This window comes from Cavia porcellus, unplaced genomic scaffold (assembly GCF_034190915.1).
Source record: "Cavia porcellus strain 051 isolate PalLab524CR breed Dunkin Hartley unplaced genomic scaffold, mCavPor4.1 scaffold_12, whole genome shotgun sequence".
In the NCBI taxonomy this organism is placed as follows: domain Eukaryota; kingdom Metazoa; phylum Chordata; class Mammalia; order Rodentia; family Caviidae; genus Cavia; species Cavia porcellus.
The window spans coordinates 84,247,514-84,270,239 of NW_026947495.1; the positions used below are offsets into that span (position 1 = coordinate 84,247,514).

Here is a 22,726-nt window from a genome sequence, read left to right on the forward strand (position 1 = left end):
AACAAAAAGTACCTTATGGTGCTACTGGGGGTGTAAACTGAACATTTACATAGAGATGTAGTACATAGTATTACATAAATGTTTCCACTTATTATAAAAACAATAAAGGTCTGGACAGATATGACTGGAAACCATGAATAATTTAGCTCCTTCCACTACTAAGTCATTTAAATGTGACCACTACCTTAATGCCTCAGGTTTCTTTTGAACTAAACAGGATAAATTAAAGAGGCCCAAAAAACAGTACGGCAGATGACGACAGAATTCAAAATACAAACTCAAAATGAACATGAAACAATATATTATCATGCCTCATTCCTTATATTGATATTTAACATATTTTTAGAATTGAAATAAAATTTGAAAGAAACTAGTTTTTCTATTTGTGACTGCAGACACCTCACATTACCTTGACATTAGAGAATAACACCCCTTCACTCATACTTCCAATTGTAAAACCATAAACCTATGACCTGAGAAAGGACCTTTGTGACCAAAGTCCAGTCCTACCGTTTCTGACCCAAATACAATAAGATAGGTCTGGAACAGGCTTGTAGGGTCTTAATGAGCAGCTCTGTGAGGGGTAAGAATTGCACCTTGAGAGAATAATTTGTTCAAAAGTTTAAATCAGGAGTTCTGGACATATTGTAGATGTTCAAGTAGGGTTGAAACCAGTACGTGGAAAAAATGCTGAAAAGTCCTTTTTAATGCACCTGAAGGATGCAACTTCAGATGATCTGTAACTCTGAAGTAAGGCAGCTCTAGCTCTGAACTCCCCCTTTTTCCATTGCCACACAAATCACTGAGCCTCAGAGGAGTGCAACAGCTTTGTTAAACGACCTGTGTATGCAGAGCATACAAGTAGGTACTCAAATGTTGGTTCTTTCCCATCCGGTTTTTCAGGCATATGAATAAAAATGTGTGCAAGTACAACGTCTTCACACAGCACGTGCCTTCTAAATGTCTGAGACTTGTTGAACACCACTTGATTCTAGAAAGCTGCAATAACTGCTCAATGATAAAAGCATCGCATTTCTGCCCTTCCTCGCTTATGTCCTTCACAGCTAAGGTTGCTTCGCCACCACTCGCGAGCTATTTGGAGACCTCTGCAGCTCAGACTTCAAGCTGGCAGCAAAGACTCGAAGGTCACAAAACCATTATCGTGACAGACCACGCTCTGAAAAAGCCCGCTTCATTTTGTTCTAAGGTCCATGTCAACCTAAATTTCCAACGAAAAGTAAATAATCTTCCTGCGCAGAAATAGCAGGTCTGAGTAAAACGAGCAAGATCAAGTGACCTGACCGAGCTCAACGTTATGCGGACGACTCACGGCTTTCTGTGTTTGGGAGACTATTTTTATGAGGCATTAAAAAGGACACCTGTCAACTTCCACTATTCAAGCTTCACAAGAAACACGTGGCTCGGGATCAACGGCAAGGACGGCCGGGCTGCACAGACCCCGTCCCCCGCGCCATCCTGATAGCGAGCGGGGCTTAGGGCTCCACGGCTGGAGGCCGAAGCCCGGGTCCTGAACCGGGCTCCAGGAGGCGCCGGTTGGGTCGCAGCCGCGCTGGGCGAATCCCTGACTCCGCGCGGCCCGGGTTCCACTCAGGCTCGGGGTCCGCGGCGACCTCTGGAGACCGCCAAATCGCTGGTGCTGCTTACTCACCCGACAGCCTGGCGTCCCCAAAGTGACGCGCCGAGGCGATGCAACCAGAGACCCGCAGCCCCGCGGCGGCCGCGGCGAGGAGGCGCCTGGCGTGGCGGGCGGCCTCGACCCCTCCTCACGCAGCGACCTCGGCCTAGCGCGGACCGGGTCTAGGAAGCGGCCACCGCGTCTGGGAACTCGCAGGCTCCCAGTTCTCCCGGCAGGCTTCTCGGCCGCGCACGGGCTGCTGGGTGCTGTAGTTCCGCGTCCGACAGCCCCGGGAGGCCCGCCCCGCCCCGCCCCGCCCCTCACTGCTGCCCGGCCCAAGGCCGCGGGGCTCGGGCAGAACTCCGCCGGCGCCCTCCTGCGCCCTCCGTGAGCCCGCTCGGGGTCCCCCGGGCCCTGGCCTGCAGGCCGCCGCTCGGGTAAGGAGGGGAGCCAGGCGGGGGTCGAAGCGGGCCCAGGAGAACGCGGCTCGGCCGGGGAGCCCAGTCTCTCCGTCCTGGTCCTGGTGCAAGGTAGAGCCCGTCAGCCGGCATCGGGTCGGTCGGGTCGGGTTGGTCGTGTCGGGCGCTGAGGCGCGTCCCCGATGTGTCAGGAAACCTGCCCGGCTGTGCGTCGCTGTCATCCAAAGCTTTTGTGGGTTCCCAAGCCTGCTTTGAAAATTACAGCAGCTTTGAAGCTCCACAAAGAGAAAAAACTCGGATGCTCGGCGCCCCTGCAGCCCTGGCCGCAGCCACAGCCGCGCTCCGCACGGGGGTGTCGGCCTTTCGGCAGCTGCTCAGAGAATGAGGTGCTGTTTACGAGCTGTGTGGGGCTGGCTTGCTAGGTAAACCCGTGCACAGGGCCGCAGAGGTACTTGGACTAGTGAGGCGCACGCAGGTCTCTGAAGTCGGCTTTGTACTCACAACTAAACAAAAGGAGTGCTGGAGAAGTGACAGCGAGAGCCCCACCCCACCCTTCTGCAGGAGCGGCGGTGGCCTCGAGGTCGCAGTCTTATAAAATTATCTCTTAATGGCCTGGTATATCTAAGGCAAAACTTTTGAGATTAAACCGCCTTACAGGGCAGCCCTTTCTGTAATAACAGTTGTGGCAGATTGTTCTCTTCTGTGTTTTTCTGAACAGTAGTACAGTGATGTAACAGACATTCAGACAGTTTTGCTTAAAACTCCAAAATTAGTAATCACTGGCTGATTAAATGAAAGAAGTAGGATCCAAAGCAATGATAACTCGAAAATTCAGTTAATTGGGACAAGCCTGACCTTTCTGCTCTTAGGAAAGTCAGCTGCCAGGGCTCGGGGCCTTGTGTGCCTTGGTTACCAATGGGCGTCCCAGCGCCCAGCATGCTGGGCTAATCCGTGGTGGCCATGTGCAGTGAATACTTGACTGCTACAGATAACTTGGTAATGAGAGGGAGGGAGAGAGAGTGAGTAAGAGGAAGGAGGGGAGGGAGAGAGAGGTTTCTCTACTTCCTTGGTGTCCCCAGGGAATAGATCACTGCCAGTGGGAATTTTACTGGGTCAGAGTCTGGTTATCAAAACATTGCCAACCTGCTTCTCCAAAGAGCCTTGCCTTTTTGCCCTGCCACAGTATGTGTATGTGGAAGTGCTGCCTCTCAGTCTTACACTCTGTTACAAACAGTGAGGACCATGCTTGTTCTCAATTGCCTGGAAGGTAGGTGGACCAGGTACTGATTTCCCACTTCTGTAGCACACAAGCTGCAGTACCTTAACTTGATAGTAATAGTCGGTAGGTGACAAAATAAAGCTTTCGAGTTCTTCTTTCTGCTCTTCTCTATGTTTTGTTCATAGTGAACATTCTGAAAAAATTCTTTCCTCAGCAAAAAAAAAAAAAAAAAAAAAATGGATACTGTTTTGTACTTTTCTGGCTTGCAGAATCCTTTTGTCATCTTGCTCAGATATTTGTAGATGCCCTAGACATTTCATGAAGACAAAATAATGAAACAATTTAGATGAAAGAGATGGTATTATTTAGAAGGGAGCTACAGGCACCAGCAAATTTAGAATACTGGCACTCGTTCTGTTAGTAAAGGTATGGAAACCTTTGGTGCTGGTTTTGTATCTTGAATCTGAAGAATGTGCAGAATCTTCACAAATAATATATTGAAATTAATATTCTAAAAATGGACAAGAACTATTTACACACTAATGTGTCTTTGATATCTATCAATAAATTTCAAAAATAGAGAACTAAAATCACAAGATAAAAAATTTAAACTACAGAAAAGTAATTTTCATATAAAAAGTTGTCTTTCTCTTTTTTTCCTAAACATTTGGCAACAACACTAATTACTATCCCATCACTAATGCTGATTCTTCTGCAAATTTATTACTGAGGGAACTCAAATAATTTAATAGCCAATTAATCCAATCAGAAAGCTTTGGAAATTCTTGGAGTTTATTTTTGATGTAAGTGGCAACATTTATATCAAAATATCTCAAAATTGCTTGTCTGCATTATATCCAGTTTACTCAGGCTTGTCTTAAAGAACAGTCCGTAAACGACAGCAGATTGAGGCTCTGGAAATAGAATCTTCCAGTCTGCCTTTCTGTGATGATGTCAGATCCCTGCTAGTGCTCAGTAAAGGAAGTACTCTTTGAAGACACTTTTTAGAAATGTCTCCGGTCCTTGTATCAAGGAATAGTTGCCTAAATTTTAGGCAGGTTAATAACAACTAGTTCTTCAAGATATTTTTATGTAAATGTAACATTGCTTTGTTTTGTTTTCTATAATAGTGTATTTCTGCATCTTGAAAGGAAGATGAAGTAAAAATATTTGAAACAGATGGATCTTAGTTACTTTTTGTGAACTAAAGCGATTCAATGTCTCTTTTGGTAAGTTTCTGTTGATATGGATCTGATCTGCATGTAGGTAGATAGAACGCACTGCTGTGACAACACATTCTGATGGGCCATTGTTTTGCTGAGATAATTTTGTCCTGAAAGACTTGTGAAATTCTCGGTGAGCTTTTGTCTCTTTCAAAAGAGTTTCTCTTGTACTTTTTTTGTTGTATCATTATTTTTATCCATTGTCCATGCCCACTTTTCTCATACGTATGTTGTACTTAAGATGCCAAACCATTCCTTTTAGCTATGCTGCAAACACCCTTTTAGAATTTCAAATATTCCTTTTATAAATTTCTGCTCACTAAAAGAAAGCAGGATAGCACTAACAAGCCCATGGTCTTAATCAGACAAAAATATTTTGATCAGTGTGTTGTATAAGGTACATATGCCAGCTTGTTTTGCATTTATGGTGGAGCCATGATTTCTACTTTAGATAAAATAGCTTCAGGACTTTCACTCCATTTTGTATGCAGTGTAATATTTGAGTAGAAAATTTTCGCATTGAGACAGTGATCTCGATCTTTAAAATTGTGTGAGGTTGTCAGGGCATATGGCATCATCCTCATTTTTGAGTTTGTCCACGATTGCTAAGAATTGGAGCCAGGCATTCAAGCTCATCTCTGTCCGTCTGTCTACCTCGGCTAGTGCCAAGACTAACAGAACTGTGAAGGTAGGGGTGTGTTGCTATGTGGAAGACACAGCATGTGTTCTTTACAGGTTTATGTGGGACACACAGTGAAGTGAAATTCCTCAATCTCCAAAGCAGGGATCAGGGAACTTTCTGTGAAGGCCACAGGGTATTTGCATATCCTATGGTCTGTGTTAAACTCTTCTGACATGTGAAAGTAGACATAGGCTATGTGAACCAACACATATGTGTGAGTTCCAGTGGCTCCTGGGCCATAATTTGGTGACCCTGATCTAAAGGATTACTTAAGATTCTCTCTCTCTCTCTCTCTAGGGTTTTGCTATATAGTTCAGGCTGGCCTTAAACTTACTATATAGTCCAGGTTGGCCTGACTCATGGTGATCCTCGTGCCTCAGCCTCCAGTGTACTGGGGTTACAGGCATACACCACCATACTTGGTCTAGATTTTTACTTTCATACCAGTCTGTAAATTGTGAGACAGCAGGCTGAGTTACTTGCCATCCTAGGGAGTAACTTAGGGAGATTCCATCTCACAAAACAAAAAAGAAAAACAGGAAGAAAAAGGAAGAGTCTGACATTTTAGAGATGGCGAATTTGATTACTCTTAAGTAACGATAGAGTGTTAGGTAGCTATGGATGGACTTCAAGGGACTCACTTGAGCCAGGCTTGGTGGTGCACCTGTAATCCCAGCTCTTGGGAGTCTGAGGTGGAAAGATTGCTAGGAGTTCAAGGTCAGCCTGGGCTAGATAGTGAGGTCCTGTCTCAAAAAACTAAAAAAAGATAAAAAAGAAAAAGAAAAAAGAAAAGCAGGGAGGGAGGGCGGGGACAAGGGTCAAAGATGGCACCAAGCACAATTCCTGACTGTGTGCAGTTTGCCTCTGGCACTGCCAGCTGCTTCTCCCCTCCGCACCGAGCACGTCCAACGCGTGGATCCCGGCTCCCAGTCGGGCTGCTCTTTCTCTATTCCTAACCCGTCTCCAGACCACCCCTGCTCCTGTGCCCTGCCTTTCATTTATTTTATTACTTCTGATTCCAGGATTGTTTCTGTACTTCACGAACGCAAGTTGAGTCGCTCAGGCCTGAGAAGCAGTCTGAAACCTGTGTTCATCAGTGCTCGGTAAGAAAATGGTTGCGCAGTCGTGCTCCGTTTCGGCCTTCTGCAGGCCCTTCGTGCCTGGGTCCGTAGCTCTCTTACTTTGTGGGGCCTTTTACTTTTGTTGTTGTTGTTGTTTTTTACTTGCTCCTGTTCTCTTCTCTTTCCTAAATAAAGTTCCCGGAGCTGTCTTACCTTCCTCTGTGGTGGTTCAGGTTTCAGATTGTCCTGGAGCTGCCTTAGGAGTGTTGGCATCAAGCAAACAGATGTTTCAGATTATTACCTACAATTGCAGACTCTTTCCTGGGTAGCAGAAGTGCTGGTAGTGTACATCTGATCTGATTTTTCAAAAGTTTTCAAACTCTATTGAGTTTGAGTAAAACCTTAGTCTTCTCTCAAATCTCACCAACCCATTATATTTCCTGTCAGAAGGAAACGCATCTCCTCACTCATCCTAACTAGAAACTTTGAGCTGTGCTAACCCTGCCCTAACCTGCCCCGTGTACAATGGGACACCAGCTCTCAGCAGTCTCACTCTGAGCCCTGTCTCTCCATTGGGTACCAGGCTTGCTGCAGGTGACTCTTGCCGGTAGGCCCCTAGACACACACTAGTGTCCTTTCCCGCCACGCACATTACCGTTCTGTATGTGGCAGCCCTGCGGGTGCTGCTTTCCAGCTTAGAAACTTCCATTGCCTTCCTGAAGCCTGTGGGTAAAGTCTAAACTTCTTAGCATTATATAAGAATTCGTAATACTATGGCATATGCTCAGCTGAGTTTTGTTTCTTGGTAATGGATTTTAGCATATACTTTTTTTTTTTTTGTCTTTTTGAGACAGACTTTGTTTTTGTCTTTTTCACTATGCAGTTCGTACTGGCCTTGAACTCACTTAGTGGCCTAGGTTGGCTTTGAACTCAGTGATCATCCTGCCTCATCCTTCTCTGGGATTATAGGCATGTGCCATTATGCCCAGCAGCACATACTCTTTTATTTGGTTGAAATATTCTGCTTCTTTTTCTCCTCATGAATTTCTTCTCATTCATAAAGAAGTGGTTCATATGGCACATCTGTGAAATCTTTCTACTTATACTTTTTATTCCACTGTGCTCCCACCTACCTTAGGCATTCCCATAAATTATTCTCGGTTATTTCACAATGATTAATGTCTGTTTCTCTTCAGCCATAGCTCAAAACTCATAAACAGCATCCTGTCGGGGCTGGGGATTTAGCTCAGCGGCATAAGCACCTGCCATGCAAGCAGGCAGTCATGAGTTCGATCCCCGGTACCGATAAAAAGGAAAAAGACAAAAAAAAAAAAAAAAAAGAGGATACTGTCTTACCTTTATTTCCCTAGGGCAGTGCCTGATACATTAAATAATTTTTAAAGGTACATACTTAGTAAATTTTTCTCTGAGGTCTTTCTCTTAATCCTTACTTTATATTGCAATTCTTGCTATAAAATTGAATTTACAAATTCGCTGAAAAGTAAGCTAATCCCAGATAATCTTGCTTGTAGCTATCCCAGTCCCGTTGTCAGGTGTCTTCCTCTGTGTCTTGGGCGCTCATACTCCAGAGCCTCCTGAGGACCGGCCTTCTGCACAGTAGAGGCGGTGTGAGCCGAATTTTGGCTGAGTGACTCCCTTCCTGGTGGAGGTGGCTTCGGGTCAGCAGCCACTGCTGTTGTCTTCCTGCTGCCACGGAGTCAGGGAGACTGGAAGCTCCTACAGCCTCTGCACTGGCGCTATTTTTAGGGGGCTGTTTTAGCTCCTGTTTTTAGGAGTGAACTCTGTTACTGGAGTTGGATCAGTCTCCGTTTGAAAAGTGGGTCAATACTTGATTATTTCTAGTCAATATTTGACTGGTTTCTGATATAAATTTTACTAAAGCTACAGATTTAATATCCAAAATGTAATTGTGCTTGACTTAGAGGTTTGAACCTACTTAAAATAACTGTTTGGAGCACTGAATCTTTTTTTTGTTTCTTTCTTTCTTAGACAAGTTCTCGCTATGCAGTTCAGGCTGGCCATGAACTCACTATGTAGTTGAGGCTGTCCTTAAAGACCACTGTGGTCTTCCTGCCTCAGCCTCCCGAGTGCTGGGATTATAGGTGTGTGCCACCACACCTGGATGGTGCATTGAATTCTTAATTTATAACATGTATGTCTGTGTGAGCTTACTGTTGCTGTGACCAAATACCAGGACAAATCAGCTTAGAGGAGGAGAGGTTTATTTTGTCCCACAGTTTCAGAAGCGTCAGTCTGTGGTCACATGGCTCCATCGTTCCTGGCTCGTGGTGAGGCAGTGCATTGTGGCGGAAGGGTGGGAGGGCAGACTGGCTCCCTCACTGTGGACCGGCAAGGGCAGGCGGGCGGGACACGGAGCACACCAGGGCCCATTTTCCCACCAAGGCCCCACTGCCCCAGGATCACACTGCCTTAGGGCTGCCCCACAGCTGGGAGCCAGGCCTTTAAGCACATGGCCAGGGAACATTTCAGATCCAAACTGTAGCACTGTCCTTCGGGGTTTAAAGGTGACTGTTTTCGTCTAACTCGGTAGATGGGGACAAAAGCAGAGGTTGCTGAGCTGTGATTTGAGCCCCTCAGATGCTGATGTCATGCCACTTTGCAAGCAGTGAGTCATGAGCCTCGGTGCATTGTGCCTGACTCCCAGACAGGCTTGCAGGCTGAGAGCACCTTTTGTTCCTCTTGGAGTACATTCATCTTTATTCCCCTTTAGCTATGAGCTTATGGCGTTTTTTTCTGCTTTCATAAAAGTTTGGGAACCACTGTCTCCATGAATACATCTGTCTGTTTTAAACTCCCTCTCTGATTAAGGAGTCAAGGATGTGAAAGTACTTAGCACAATTCCTAGCACATGGTAATGTAATTTTCTCTTCTTCCGTCTCCCTTGCTTGGGGGCAGTAACAAGATTTCTGCCACCTGCTCGTGCCTGTAAAGGCTGCTGAGTGTCCCTCAGGAAATCCTCACGCTGTCACGATGCCAGCAGCTTACATCACTCCCTCCCCCTGCTTCCTGCTTGCTCTATATTTAGGTGCAGGCCCGCATCGGGCTGCAGACACCTGTGAGGTAGGGTCTGCATCGGGCTCCAGGCAGCTGTGAGATGGGGACTTGGTACGTGGCCCTTCACTCGGGAAGTCCCCATGCCTATCCCTCCATGGGGTTTTTTCTCTGACCTGCATTTTTTATCCATTCCATGTTATGCTTCCCCAGCAGGGCTGATAGGCTACAGTGTAGGCATCGTGCCCTGCCCAGTGAGCCTGATCGGGAGAAGGAATCAGTGAGTGATTGCCGTGCGGCTCTTCCCCGACACATGTATTGGGGCCCTCAAGAACCATCAGCCATTCTCTTTCTCTTTTTTTTTTTGACTTTTGGAGACAGGGTCTCACTATGCAGTTCAGGCTGGCCTAGGCTCACTTTTTATCCCAGGCTGGTCTCGAATTTGCAACAGTCTGCCTGCCTCAGCCTCCCGAGTGCTGGGATTGTAGGAGTGTGCCAGCATACCTGGCTCTACCATCAGCCATTCCTATCAGCTTCCAAACATTTTTCTGGAAATTGTTGGAAATCATTCCTCAGCATTAGTACATGTGCTGTTCTTGCCCTTTCCCTGTTCGTGGGCTGATTGCTTTCTGAGGTCAGCTAAGTCCTGGCACATCTCTTAGATCTGAAGACAGGCTCTGCGGCACCTCTCAGTACCTCCCTGCTGGGCCCCATGTGTTTGAAATACACTATCCGTGTCTTATGTTGTGGGAAGAACAATTGGATTGCTAAAGATGTTTATACCTATATTGTCTTCATCTTGTAAATGCAGGTTGATGAGCCCACCCTTTCCTGGTCACCTCGATCTAGAGCCAGTGAGGTGATATGTGGCACCGATGTTTCTAACTATGAACTACAAGTGGAAATAGGTAATAAGTCTGGGTTTCAGTAACTCTTCATTGCTAGAAATGAAATTGATGACAGAAAAGTTTGTTTTACACACAACTTTTTCTGTTATTATGTGCAGCACAAAATTGGTGTTATTGTGTCAAATGGTTGAATTAATTTATATCTACTTTAAGATAATGGCCCAGATTTTTAAAAGATTACTCTGTAGAAATTTTACTTTTATGATGAAGTACACTCCAAGAAGGGACACACTAATCTGAATACTTATTATTTATATATTGTGGGAGGCTTTTAGATTTATGAGTATATTTAACACTGGGAATGAATTAAAATCTCATCATGTAATTTTCTTCTTGAGATGGGGTCTCCCTACATAACCCAGACTAGTCTTGAACTCCTTGAGCTCAAATGCTGCTCCCTCCCAGCCTCCTGATTAGCTGGGGCTGGAGGCATGGGCCATCCAGCTTGCGTCATCTGTGTCTTACAGCCACAGCCCTTTGACCACATTCCTTCCTAATTTGAAATTTTGCCTGAAATCCCATTTGCAGTAGAAACTTTTCTCAGTTAGGTGTGGCATGAGTTGCTGTTTATTCCTGTCTGTGGGATATGTTTGCTTTGAACATCCAGAAACATCTGTGAAACCCTGCAGGCCTGGGCTGGCAGGTGCTGGGGTCGCCTCACTGCAAGGGAGGAGACACAGGATTGTGGAAGGGAGGGTGGTGGAGGAGTGTGCTGAGGTTATAGGAGCGGACACCATCGAGTTTCTTCTGAGAGTTAAGAAAAACAGCAGAGTCCGGCTCCTTAATAAGAGGGCTGTTCACTACATAGCCCAGTCATGTTTTTTGTTACGAACAACAGAAAATTATCTTAGCTAACTAAGCACAAAAAATAAAAACATAAGAATTCTTAATCAATGTTGTAGACTCACAGAACTGGCTCAGGAAGCAGGATGGAAGAAACGTGGAGGAGCTGAGTAGGCCGGGGCAGCTATTGGTGCTCTTGGCAGCTGGGTCCTCCTGCCACTGAGACCCGCGCTCTGTGCCATACAACCTTTGCCTCTGTATCTCTTGTGCTTTGGCCGTTGGCAAACATGAGGCACATGCTCGGGTTGAGGGAGCCCAGGGAAAATGCAGAGCTGAGTTTCTGTAAAATGCACCTGCTGATAGAGTCCCCCAAACAGGAAGACGGCTCACAGGGTGCTAATCTCAAAAAGGTTATAAATGCGTAGGGATCGTTAGGTGGAGAATGTCATTGTGCTGTTCCTGTGTTCCCACAGCAGGAACAAGGGAAAGCAGGGAACATGGCAGGAGATGGATCTGGCGGGACACACTGGGGACACATGGGCATTGACCCCACCTCTTCCCCATTTCCTGAGGGTTTCAGTAGACGTTTGGAACCCACTGTCTATGCCAGGAAACACTGTTGAGAGTGATGGTGGTGACTACAGTATCCAGCAGGCATCAAGCGAACAATAATGTCTTTTTTCCTTTACCTTCCCATTCTGCAGATGAGGGTATTGAGGCTCTGAGACAGTCACACAGCTAGTGATCTGGATCTTTGTCAAATCTCCACTATCAGCTGGCGAACACTACCTGGTGATAGATTGCCAAGTTTAGTACAGCTCTGGCAAGTCTGGAAGATGTGGTAGATCAGTGATTCACAAGAAGAGGGAAGAATCATTCTTGTTTCCTGTCTTTTAGAAAATTACAAAATAATTATATTCTGTTACAGAGCCATTGGATTAAAATTTCTGGACAGCGGTGTGCGTGGTGACACATGCCTATAATTCCAGTACTCAGGAGGCTCAGGCACAAGGATCACCGCAAGTGCGAGGCCAGCCTTGGCTACATAGTGAATTCAAGGCCAGCCTGAACAAATAGTGAGGCCTTGGCTCAAAAAACAGAGAAAGCAAAAACTTGTGGGGAGTGGAGCCTAGGCGGTGGTGTTCTGAAGAAGTTCCCTCCTGTTCTGGTGGAGAATGCGGAGTGTAATGAGGAAGTTGCTATGTGTGTCCAGGGAGAAGAGAACTTCAAGGCAGGCAGGTGGAGCTATGGAGGAGGAGTGAGCTGACCTTCGCGTCCTTTCAGAGATGAAATGGGCAGCGTAGTGAATGGTAGTGAACAGTGCCTGATCAAGGGTCCCGCCCTAGTCTCACCTGCAAGCTGACCTCAGGAGCTATTGGTGCCGAGCCAAGCATCTGCAGCTCCTGCACTGCACAATATGAGACGTAGGCAGCCCCCTGGGTACACACTGTTCACAGCACAACCTGGCAGGCTCAGGTTCACCAGGAGCAAAGACCTGTGCAGGAGCATGTGGGACAGCTGCGTTTATAATTGTCAAAACATTGAAGCAGTTCAACTATCTGCCGACCTGTGACTGGATAAATAAATTGTGTATCTAAATAATAGATTATTCAACAATAGAAATATAATTCCTGTTACATACAACATGGATAAATCTCAGAAGCATTATACTAAGTGAAAGAAGCTAAACACAAAAGATTTTATCCTTTTTGATTCCATTTATAAGCCAAGTATAGTGGCTCACACTTGTAATCACAGCACTTAGGAGGCTGAGGCAAAAGGATCATGGCAAGTTTGAAGCCGGACTGGGCAACAAAGTTGAGTTCAAAGCAGGGTATAGTGGCACACACCTGTAATCCCAACACTTGGAGCTGAGGCAGGAGGTCACTGCAGAGTTTGAGTCCAGCCTGTGTTACAAAGTTAGTTTAAGGCCCACCTGAGCTGCATAGTGAAACCTGTCTCAAAACATTTTTTTTATAAGACAAGCGAAACTCAGATGAGTGGTTGCCAGGGACTGGAGATCCCTGAACAAAAGTTCCATTGTTTAGCTGTCACAAATTGTTTCCATTTGCATAGTGGCCATTCCTACACCTTATTTGGGGGTTGCCTGTTTGATCCTCTGCCTATTTTTGTTTCCCAGGCTGGCCTTGAACTCCTTTGCTCCTGTGTAGCTGGACTACAGGTGTACCTTGCCACCCCACCTGCCCGGTTCTAATCGGATCGCTTGTCATCTTAGAAAGTTATAAAAGTTCTTTATGTGTCCCAGATGGAAGTTTTACCAGGCATAAGTATTGTTAATGTTTTCAGTTGAAACTTGCCTTTTCATTTTGTTTGAATGTTTATTGAAGGAAGGAGTTTTTAATTTTGATTAAGTGCCCAATGTCAACGTGTTTCTTCCTTGGGTACTGACATGCGTTTTATGCCTGATGACAGGAAGAGGTTTTGACAACCTGACCTCTGTCCATCTTGCGCGGCATATTCCTACAGGAACACTGGTAACTATAAAAATTACCAATCTGGAAAACCTTTCAGAAGAGCGCCTGAAAGCTTTACAGGTAACAGTATGAAGAAAAAGATTTAATGTAATGTCTATTTGAAGAGGTTATTGTGTGTAAGAATTTTTCTCCCCCAAATTAATAGTTTTTCTGATAGAGAAAGATATTCTTTCTTCTAACTGATAGGTAGTTTACCAAACTGGAAAGAATATTTGGAAGACAAATGAGAACAAACACTACAAAATAACAAATACTTTCAAACTTTGGCAGCTAACACTAAGTTCTTCAATGTATGCTGTGCTCAACATGTTGGTCTAGAAATTCTCAGGACCCGAGTCAGCCCATACAAACAGAACCTGAAAACGGTAGAAGCAGTCTCCTTTCCATCTAGTTAATCAAAATTCACTTCCAAAGAGGTAAATTTTTCATTGCAAGACGGAGACTTTGTAGCCCGGGCTACAAAGTGAGCCCAGAACCAGCCTGAACTGCATATCAAGACCCTGTCACAAAAAGAAAAAAAAAGTGGTAAATTTTAAATTTTAACATAGTTACATTTCAAGCATATTATAATACCATTTTCATTGTCACTTTTTAACATACAGGGAAAATTATTTTTATGTTACCCTAGATTTTAGAATATTTCTGTGTGCATGCATATACTGTACAGGAAAAAAAGAATAGAAGAAATGATATCATAGTAACAGTGGTGCTTCCTGTGATGTGTTAGAAGTGTTTTTAGTATGGTTTTAGATGTTTCTACAGTTGGAACACAGTGGAGTTACTAGGAATATGCCCTCTGGAATCGGACTGAATTCACATCTGCTTCCACTTCTTTTAGTATGTATTTTTGGACACATTTTAAAACTTTAGTTTATGTGCTTCAGATACAGTCTCATTTTGTAGTTCAGGTTTGCCTTGAACTCACTATTTAGTCCAAGCTAGCCTTGAACTCGCAGTATCTTCCTGCCTCAGCCTCCTGAGTGCTGAGATTATATGGATGTATGCCACCACACTTGGCTTTTAAACTTTCTTTTTTCTCTTTGAGACAAGGTAGTTCGGTAATTCAGGTTGGTCTTGAACTCACTACATAGCCCACGCTGGCCTTCAACTTACGGTGACTCTCCTGCCTCAGCTTCCTGAGTGCAAGGATTATGGGCATGTTCCCCTGTGCCCAGTTTAAACTTGTTTTTAAGCATTATATTCTGTCAAGTAGGGACCCCAGCACCCCATGTGTCATGGCAGGGCTGTGAGTGTTAAAGAGATGAAAGCAGTAAGAACCCCGCTGCTCCCCGCTGCTCCCCCGAGTCATAGCTGCCTCTGTTTCTGCTGTTTCCTCATAGGAAAAAGGTGTTTTCAATGGTTTTGTGTGTTTATCCTAGAGAGCAGTGATCCTATCCCACTTTTTCCGGCACCCCAATATTACAACTTACTGGACAGTTTTCACTGTTGGCAGCTGGCTTTGGGTTATTTCTCCATTTATGGCCTATGGTAAGAAAACTGATTTCAAATGCAGTAACTCATAGTTTAGCCTGGATACAGTCACTATAAAGATGAGTGATTTGGATTTGCTACTTTTAATCCGTAAATCTAATGGGAGAGTCTAGATTCATGATATATTTACCTGGTTCGTGTTGACTGTCATCTGTGGACAAAAAGAGCAGGGTGACCAGTGAAGCCACCGCTGATTCTGTAAGATTCCGCACTTTGCCCATGCCCTCTCCTGTCCTCCTGTCCTCCTCCCCTCACGGGAGGCAGCAGCTGTTCTCCCCACATGCTTTCTCCCTGCTGTCACTGCTTCCTGTCATTGCACACGACTCTGAGTCAGAGCTGGCGATGGCCACTGGGAGCCTGGCTCCTCTCCTGGGCTGCAGACAGGGTCATTTCCACTCCCATCTGGGTGGCCCAGGGGCTCCTCTCGTACTTAGCTAGCAGTCTTTAGGACAGCTTTATGAACTGCTTCTGGAGTTCTAAAAAAATTTCATATGTATATACAGTATGTATTTTATTTAGTAATATTGAAAATATGTTAATTCTCTTTCCTAATTGCAGAAGAGCATTGTAAAAAAAGGTTTTAAAAATTTTATTTTTTAAAAAAAATTTTGGGGGGCCAGGGATTTAGCTCAGTGGCATAAGCACCTGCCTGGCATGCGTTAAGGTTGTGAGTTCGATTTCCAGTACCAAAAAAAAATTTTTTTTGGTAGTTCTAGTCATCAAATGTGGGTCTTCAACCATGCTAGGCAAGTGCTCTACCCTTGAACTATACCTCCAGCCCAAAAAGAAAAGTCTTTTAAAGATTCTTTAAGGAAAATCACTTTCTCATGAGCAAGTGGTTAGACTCGAGAGAATAAGATGTGTGTGTAATTATGGTGGAAATAAGGCTAGTTTTCTTCTCCGTCTACAGATGTCTGTTTTTTTTTCAGGTTCAGCGAGCGAGCTCTTGAAGACGTACTTTCCTGAAGGAATGAGCGAAACTCTAATAAGAAATATTCTCTTCGGAGCAGTGCGAGGGCTGAACTATCTACACCAAAATGGCTGCATTCATAGGTGTTTACTTATGTCCATTTCATAACAGGAAAGAAAGGCTTCTTTTTAGGAAGGAGTGCCTGAGCATTAGGAGGCTGAGAAATTTGCAAAGAATTGAGGAAGGGGCTCCCAGGTTCTTTCCCAGCTACTCGGGCCACACACGTCGGTGCTGCCCCTGGTCCCCGGGAGGAGGCGCTGCGCCTCTGCTCAGTTGTGGTTTCCTGAGATAGAAGATGTGCATTAGGTCGTAGCTGTAGGAAGAGGGTCCTGGGTAGGGAGATGCTTTCCAGTCACTTCTGACTCCTACCCACACACCGTACAGATTGAAGTTAATCTTCCTTTGATTTCTTAAACATATTACAGAGCCTTCAGTTTTGTTTTTTGTTTTTGTCTTTTTTTTTTTTTTTTTTAAGGCTAGTCAAGTGAAGCAGTGGGAGTGGAGAAGGAACAAAGAAACCTGTAACTGGTTGTGATCAATTAGTTGTAAACACCTCTGCACTCGGACCAGCCCGTTTTTGTCTTTTTTGAGACAGGGTGTCACTGTGCAGTTCAGGCTGACCCCGAACTCCTGACTGCCCAGCCTCCCTAGTGCTGGGATTACAGGTGTGCACCACCACACCCAGTGGTTGTTGGTTTAGGTGGGTTTTTTTTGTTTTTGTTTTTGTTTTTTTGAGAGAGGGTCTTACTATGTAGTTAAGGCTCATTTTGAACTATGTAGTCCAGGCTGGCCTTGAAGTCATGGTGATCCTCTTGCCTCAGGCTCCTGAGTATAGGGATTACTTGAGTGTGCCATTTTGCCTGGCCAACACCTTGAGATATTCATGCTAAATATCAGTTCTCTTGGTACTAGTCTCCAGATATAGAAGAAATGGCTGAATATGAAAAGCAGTGCTTCTCTGAAATACAGTGGGATTTTGTTTTGGTTTTTAATTGTTACTTGTAAATAAATTTCCTTATTGTTGCAGTTTTCTTAAAGCTTTTTGTCTTCTCTTTGTTATGTCTGGGATTTCAAACTGATTACCTTCTAATTAGCTGAGGTTTTTCTTTTTTTTATCGGTACCAGGGATCGAACTCACGACTGCCTGCTTGCAAGGCAGGTGCTTATGCCGCTGAGCTAAATTCCTAGCCCCAATTAGCTGAGGTTTTATTAGACCTGACCTTATCAGATGATTGGCTCTCCTGCTCTCTTACGTGTCCTAAATTTAGATGTTCACTGTTTGTGTTTTGGATAAAAAAAATAAGGCTCTTTTATAATTTATCTGACAAGGAATTTTTGTGTGACGTATCTTTATCAGTAATGGTTATACCACAAGAGGCTTTTGTTGGGTAATATTGCATTGAGTCTTACATCAGGATTCTTTGCTATTTTTATAGTAGTTATTTGGTTCTATTACTTTGGAAAAAACTTACCAACTCCAAACATGTAACTTTCAATTCCATTTTCTCTTAAGAAGCTGAAAGAATTTCTTAGTTCCTTGAACTTCTATGTGTCTGTAGCAGTGAATGTGACACACTGCTGTTTTATCACAGGGGTATTTGATCTCTGAGTGAACATATGGGTTATGACCAGGCTTTTATTGTATTCATTGGCCAGATTCCTAGCATTTAGGATTGTTTCTTTCTGTTCTAGGAGTTTTAAAGCCAGCCATATCCTCCTCTCTGGTGACGGCCTGGTGACCCTCTCTGGCCTGTCCCATCTGCACAGTCTGGTTAAGCATGGACAGAGGCATAGGGCTGTGTTTGAGTTCCCACAGTTCAGCACATCAGTGCAGCCGTGGCTGAGTCCAGAACTGCTGAGACAGGTCAGCTGTGGCCCTCGGGTTGTCTGTGTGGCTTGATTGTCTTCTGAGTTTGGCTGAAGGACACTGGCATCCTTGCATTCGGATTGGTGAATGGCCTTTGCAAGACTTTTTCTGGTCAAAAGTATCTTAGACATTTTAAATTGTAAACCACATATTAGGTAGATCCTGATTATGGGTTTTCCCCCCACTATTGTCATCCTTTATCAAAAGAGCATATTGTATAACTGTTGGTTAAATTATCTGCATTAAAGAATTTGAAACTGTGTTCTACAGGATTTACACGGATATAATGTGAAGTCGGATATTTATAGCGTTGGGATTACAGCATGTGAATTAGCCAGCGGGCAGGTACCTTTTCAGGACATTCACAGAACTCAGGTAAATGCTTCCAAAGTCCGAGAACTACTTGCCTTTTGTAAGTCCTCTTACATTTCAGATAACTTCTGATAAATATGTTTATGTAGACTCATAGATCCTTATTGTCTGCAAGGTTAAAGGAAGTTTTTTTCTTAGATGTTGCTACAGAAGCTGACAGGTCCTCCGTACAGCCCTGTGGACCTCAGTATTTTCCCTCGGTCAGACTCCAGAATGAAAACTTCCAGGTCAGGTGTAGACTCTGGGATTGGGGAGAGCGTACTTGCCTCCAGCGGAACTCACACTGTCGTCAGTGACCGTCTGCACACACCGTCCTCAAAAACCTTCTCTCCTGCTTTTGTCAGCCTAGTGCAGCTCTGTCTGCAGCAAGATCCTGAGAAGAGGTATCTGTCACTTACATACAGAGTTTATATTTCATAGGAGCCTGTGGTCCCACTCTTCCTGTAAAATTCTCTTTTGTCAGTCTTTTCAACAAAAAATTAGTCTGATCTAGAAAATGTCAGTGACAGGGAACAAGTAGAGGTGAATAAGTAAGTGGGAAGAACACTGGATTTGAAATCACAAGAGCTGGCTTCAGTCTTGGCTCCCCATTTCCCAGCCAAGTCACTCGGTAAAAATTACCTTCTGGATGTTAATTACCGTGCTTGTGCTAAGACGTTTTAGGAACTCCTAAGCAGCATAAAAATGTAAATTTCCTCTATTATGCTAATATAAGTTATTACTATAGGTAACTATATTAGCATGAGTATTTTGGCAAGAAGGCACGTGTATTTTATCTTTTTTAGCCTCTTGGTGGCTGGCATTATTCTTTCTAAACAGTATGTACTCAATAAATGTTGATTGTGGAGTGACTGAAGGATACACCTAGACTCAATTCCTCCTGTAAGTGAAGCCTGGAACTTAGAAATGGACTTCTGACACACGTTTCTTTTTAATGTTTTAGTTTTGGGTTGTATAGCTATAAACCTAATTTCTAATAGTTATATAATGAAAGCCCACATTCTAATACTAATATTTTTTATAATCTAGTATTTTTAATAATTCTTTTTAAAATTGCAGACCATCTGCAAGCAGTTTATTGTCTCATGTATTCTTCAAGCAGGTAAGGGATCTATTATCAAAATGTATTCAAATGCCACTGAAGTCATTTTGGGCTTAATGGGATGCCTTACTTACGAAGAGTCCTAACAGCTTTCTTAAAAATATAGCTAAAAGCAAAAAAAGCTCTTTTGTTAGTTCAATTACAGATTTTTGGAAAGATTTCCATTCTGCAAAATGAGTAAAAATAAACTTTATCACTATCTGTTATTTTATGCTCAGTGTATATTTTGATTATTTTACTTTCTGTATCACCTAGAAATGATGAGGACAAACTAATTCTGATAAAAATCACTTTGTTCAGCTTTTAATTCTTGTTTGCAGCTGATAGGAAAATATCCAAAACAATTTTTAAAAAATTTTAGAATTATTTGCTTGCTTCCTTCCTTTCCTTCCTCCCTCTCTTCCTTTTCTCCCCCTTTTGACAGGCTTTTGATCCATTTACCCAGGTTGGATTTCAGATCAGTCCTCCTGTCTTATCCTCCCAAGTAGCTGAGATGACAAGCCTATGCCACTGCACCAAGGCTTAAAATGGTTTATTTAGAAAAAAGATTTAAAAATGATCTATTGCTGATAAAACTGATGTGTTGAATTTATGTAACAACAGCATTGTTTGTTTTAACAGGCAAGGGAAGAAAGCCAGGACTCCATTCTCTTGCAGTTGCCTCCTGCCTGTGACAAGCCATCAGCTGCACTGCCACCGGTGTTTGGGGCAGAACCGGACTGTGATTTTCCCAAGGTGCAAGGCCCAGCCTGGGAGTTCTAGGCCTGCCATGTTTCGTGTCCTATATACTTGACACTTCCTCCTCGCTGCTTTTCCTCCTGTATTTCTTGGTACAAATACCAGAATTATACTTGAAAACACAGTTGGTACACTGGAGAAGCTGTTCTTTAAACCACTCTGTGCAGAGGCGTGGATTCACCCCTCTGCTTAGACCAGTGTGCCTTACAACTCCAGGGAATCGTCAGCATTAGTAATCTAGCTACAGATAGTTGGTATCATCTCTTCTTGAACTTTTTCCAAGCTGTGACTACTTCTGTCGGCATAATTTCTGAGCCAGTTAACTTTTTGATGTCCTGCTGTCTTGGAATGAGTGATCTTTCTGAGGGCAGTGCTCTATGGGCATCGTCGTCTTCCAGTCTCAGGCCTTCGTGACCAGCTGCTATTAGACAAGTAGGCTTGTTGATCCTGGCATCAAACCTCTTTTTTGGAGAAAGGAAATTGTTTATATTCCCGTTCTTCTTCTGTTAATGTGGATGGTGACATCAAACTGAGCCTGAAATGATTCACTTGAAATACACAGAGAAGATACCATTTGCTTTTTTTAAAGGAGGGCAAAACTTAGTAATTTTTCTATCTATGTAAATTATCAATCCCAAATGCACATGCCCCTGTAAGAGCTCAATAAAGACCTACTGAATGGGATGGTGCTTGTACTTTTTCTGATGTGGTTTGACAAAACCGAACACAGATTCTAATTTGCTTTGCCAAGAAAAGTACTTTCTCAGTTTTATTTACATACCCTATAGACTGAGAAATAGGCTATCTGATTCAATGGAGGCAGAAGGCAGATCTGGCTTTTTACATGATCCCTGCTCCTGGAGTGGGTAAGGATTAAAGGAATAGGCCTCTGAAGTGGTTACTTCTTTAACCAAAGGAGGGTGCGGTTTCAGAAAGTGTAGTTTGAGCTGTGAGAAATTGGAGCCTATCTCCGCTGATTTTCTGAATCCATACAATCTTTTTTTTTTTACACAAAGGTCTCACTGTGTAGCTCACGCTGGCCTCAAACTCATGGTGATCCTCCTGCCTCCGCCTCCCAGAGCTGGAATTACAGGGATGTGTCACCACACCCTGCTCTAATACATGACAACTTCACAATCTTTTATCAGGGTTTTTTTTTCCTTTTTGAGACAGGGTCTCCTATGCAATTCAGGCTGGTCTTGAACTCACTCTGTAGCCCAGGCTGGCCTCATGGTGATCCTCTTGCCTCAGCCTCCCGAGTGCCGGGATTACAAGCATGTGCCACCGCACCCAGCTATAAGTTGTTTTTAAATGATCAAGAAACTAAAACCAAAAAGGTAACACGTGATTTGAAAAAAATCCTTTTTTATGTTTACTGGCTAGTGCCCCGCAATAAACACTGAGGTTACTGTATTAGTACAGCTGCCAAGACCTGGCAAGCTGTACTGAAAGCCGAAGGTGAGAGTGTAGAATGGACTATTTCAGACTGGCTGGATGTGTTGTGTGTGATAATCTGTAGTTTAAGGGAACTCAGTAACAACTACTGTTATCATACAATTACAAAAATTACTTTTTATGTGCATTTAATGTGGAATGTCATGCTTTATAATGGCCTGATAACCTTTATTTTGGAAATCCATTTTGAATGTGCATCTCCATACATACAAAATAACTTGAAAATTGTAAAAACAGTGCCTTAGCATACTGACGCCAAGTCCACCCTTGGTGAGCTGGCTGTGGTGCTGCCTTTTACTTTCCCTTCCTCATTTAAGCAGAGCTCTTCAGTGGCACCAATGCCAGCAAAAGATCCTATGAGAATTTTGAGCAAAGGTTCTAAATATATCTCGGAAAGCCTCTGGCACCATCTAGAATTTCTTTAAACTTGTGCAGAGACTTCCAATTTCAGTTCCTTTCAGTGTGACTTTTATCTCTGTATCTCTGGCCTCATCTTGAAAAGTCCCTTGTAGCACTTTTATTTAAAAATCTATACATTCACTCACATCTGTACATCCTTCCCAATTGTTTGCTTGAAAACCCACTAGCCCACATACTTATCTTTTCCTAAAATATTTCTACTCCTAGTCCGGCTTGAATCCTCCTTGGCCTGACATATTTACTTCATGTTTACAATATGCTGGCACAACAGTTACCTGCCTGGCACCTATTTCCAGCTTGAAGTGTTACCCTCAAGAGGTTCTGTCTGGTAATGAAGACAGATCAATAAACAACAATTCCACTATAATAAAAAATAGTTGCCGACGAAGGAAAACTTTGTCTTCCCATTCCCTTCACCTAACTCTTCTCCATGGGAAGGAAAGTCAATATGATTAGCCAGACGCTGCCATCCATTACACAAGTTACACATCACAGAATTATTAACTCAAGATATTTTCTGACCTTTCTTTTCTTTGCCAAGTTCCAGAGAAATGACGTTTTACCCTCCTTGTAGCTTTTGTCACTGTACATCCTCTCAATCAGTGAATAATGAACTAGTTACTTTATCCAGGGGAAGTCTTTTTTTACGTTAAAAAAAAATTCCTTCTACACAGTGCAGGGAACATAAGACAGAAAAAGCTGTGGTCACACGGGCTGCATGTGACAGGAAGGTCACCCAGGCCACACAGCGCGTGGGATCGGCTAGCTTTGGAGGCCCTGAGTTTAGCGAAGCTGTGGTTCAGTTGCAAACACTTGCCTGGCTTTTCAACTCCTTTGGGAGGAAGTGAGGGT

General features: G+C 43.7%; 2 protein-coding genes across 8 annotated transcripts in view; one reads left to right on the forward strand and one right to left on the reverse strand.

Annotated features, from left to right (window-relative positions):
* The window catches only part of Trak2 (trafficking kinesin protein 2), a 59,070-nt gene extending 57,191 nt beyond the window's left edge, over positions 1 to 1,879 (reverse strand). For 2 of the 3 annotated variants that reach the window (XM_063259568.1, XM_063259564.1), the window contains exon 1: positions 1,670 to 1,879. The gene's annotated coding sequence lies outside the window, so the exon portion shown is untranslated. The remainder of the gene's footprint in view (positions 1 to 1,669) is intronic. The other variant, XM_063259567.1, reaches the window with a different exon arrangement.
* A 36-nt stretch (positions 1,880 to 1,915) lies between these two features.
* On the forward strand, positions 1,916 to 20,683 carry Stradb (STE20 related adaptor beta). Of its 5 annotated transcripts, none has more exons than XM_063259580.1 (12): positions 1,917 to 2,073; positions 4,405 to 4,503; positions 6,202 to 6,282; positions 10,085 to 10,181; positions 13,398 to 13,519; positions 14,839 to 14,947; positions 15,880 to 16,003; positions 17,613 to 17,784; positions 18,058 to 18,162; positions 18,298 to 18,542; positions 19,219 to 19,261; positions 19,883 to 20,683. In XM_063259580.1, the coding sequence occupies exons 2-12, from the start codon at positions 4,492 to 4,494 to the stop codon at positions 20,021 to 20,023; spliced, it is 1,251 nt and encodes a 416-aa protein (XP_063115650.1). In that variant the 5' UTR covers positions 1,917 to 2,073; positions 4,405 to 4,491; the 3' UTR covers positions 20,024 to 20,683. The 5 variants fall into 5 exon arrangements, with proteins under 5 accessions (XP_063115652.1, XP_063115650.1, XP_063115654.1 ...); XM_063259581.1 differs by lacking the exon at positions 1,917 to 2,073 and adding an exon at positions 2,123 to 2,166; XM_063259582.1 differs by lacking the exon at positions 19,219 to 19,261 and having other exon boundaries at positions 1,916 to 2,073.
* The last annotated feature ends 2,043 nt before the right edge of the window (positions 20,684 to 22,726 follow it).

Excerpts from the sequence above, each read along its gene's own strand:
- Stradb (XM_063259580.1), top strand. Across the intron at positions 13,520-14,838 it reads AGCGCCTGAAAGCTTTACAG|AGAGCAGTGATCCTATCCCA; the intron begins GTAACAGTATGA and ends TGTTTATCCTAG. Across the intron at positions 14,948-15,879 it reads TTCTCCATTTATGGCCTATG|GTTCAGCGAGCGAGCTCTTG; the intron begins GTAAGAAAACTG and ends TTTTTTTTTCAG.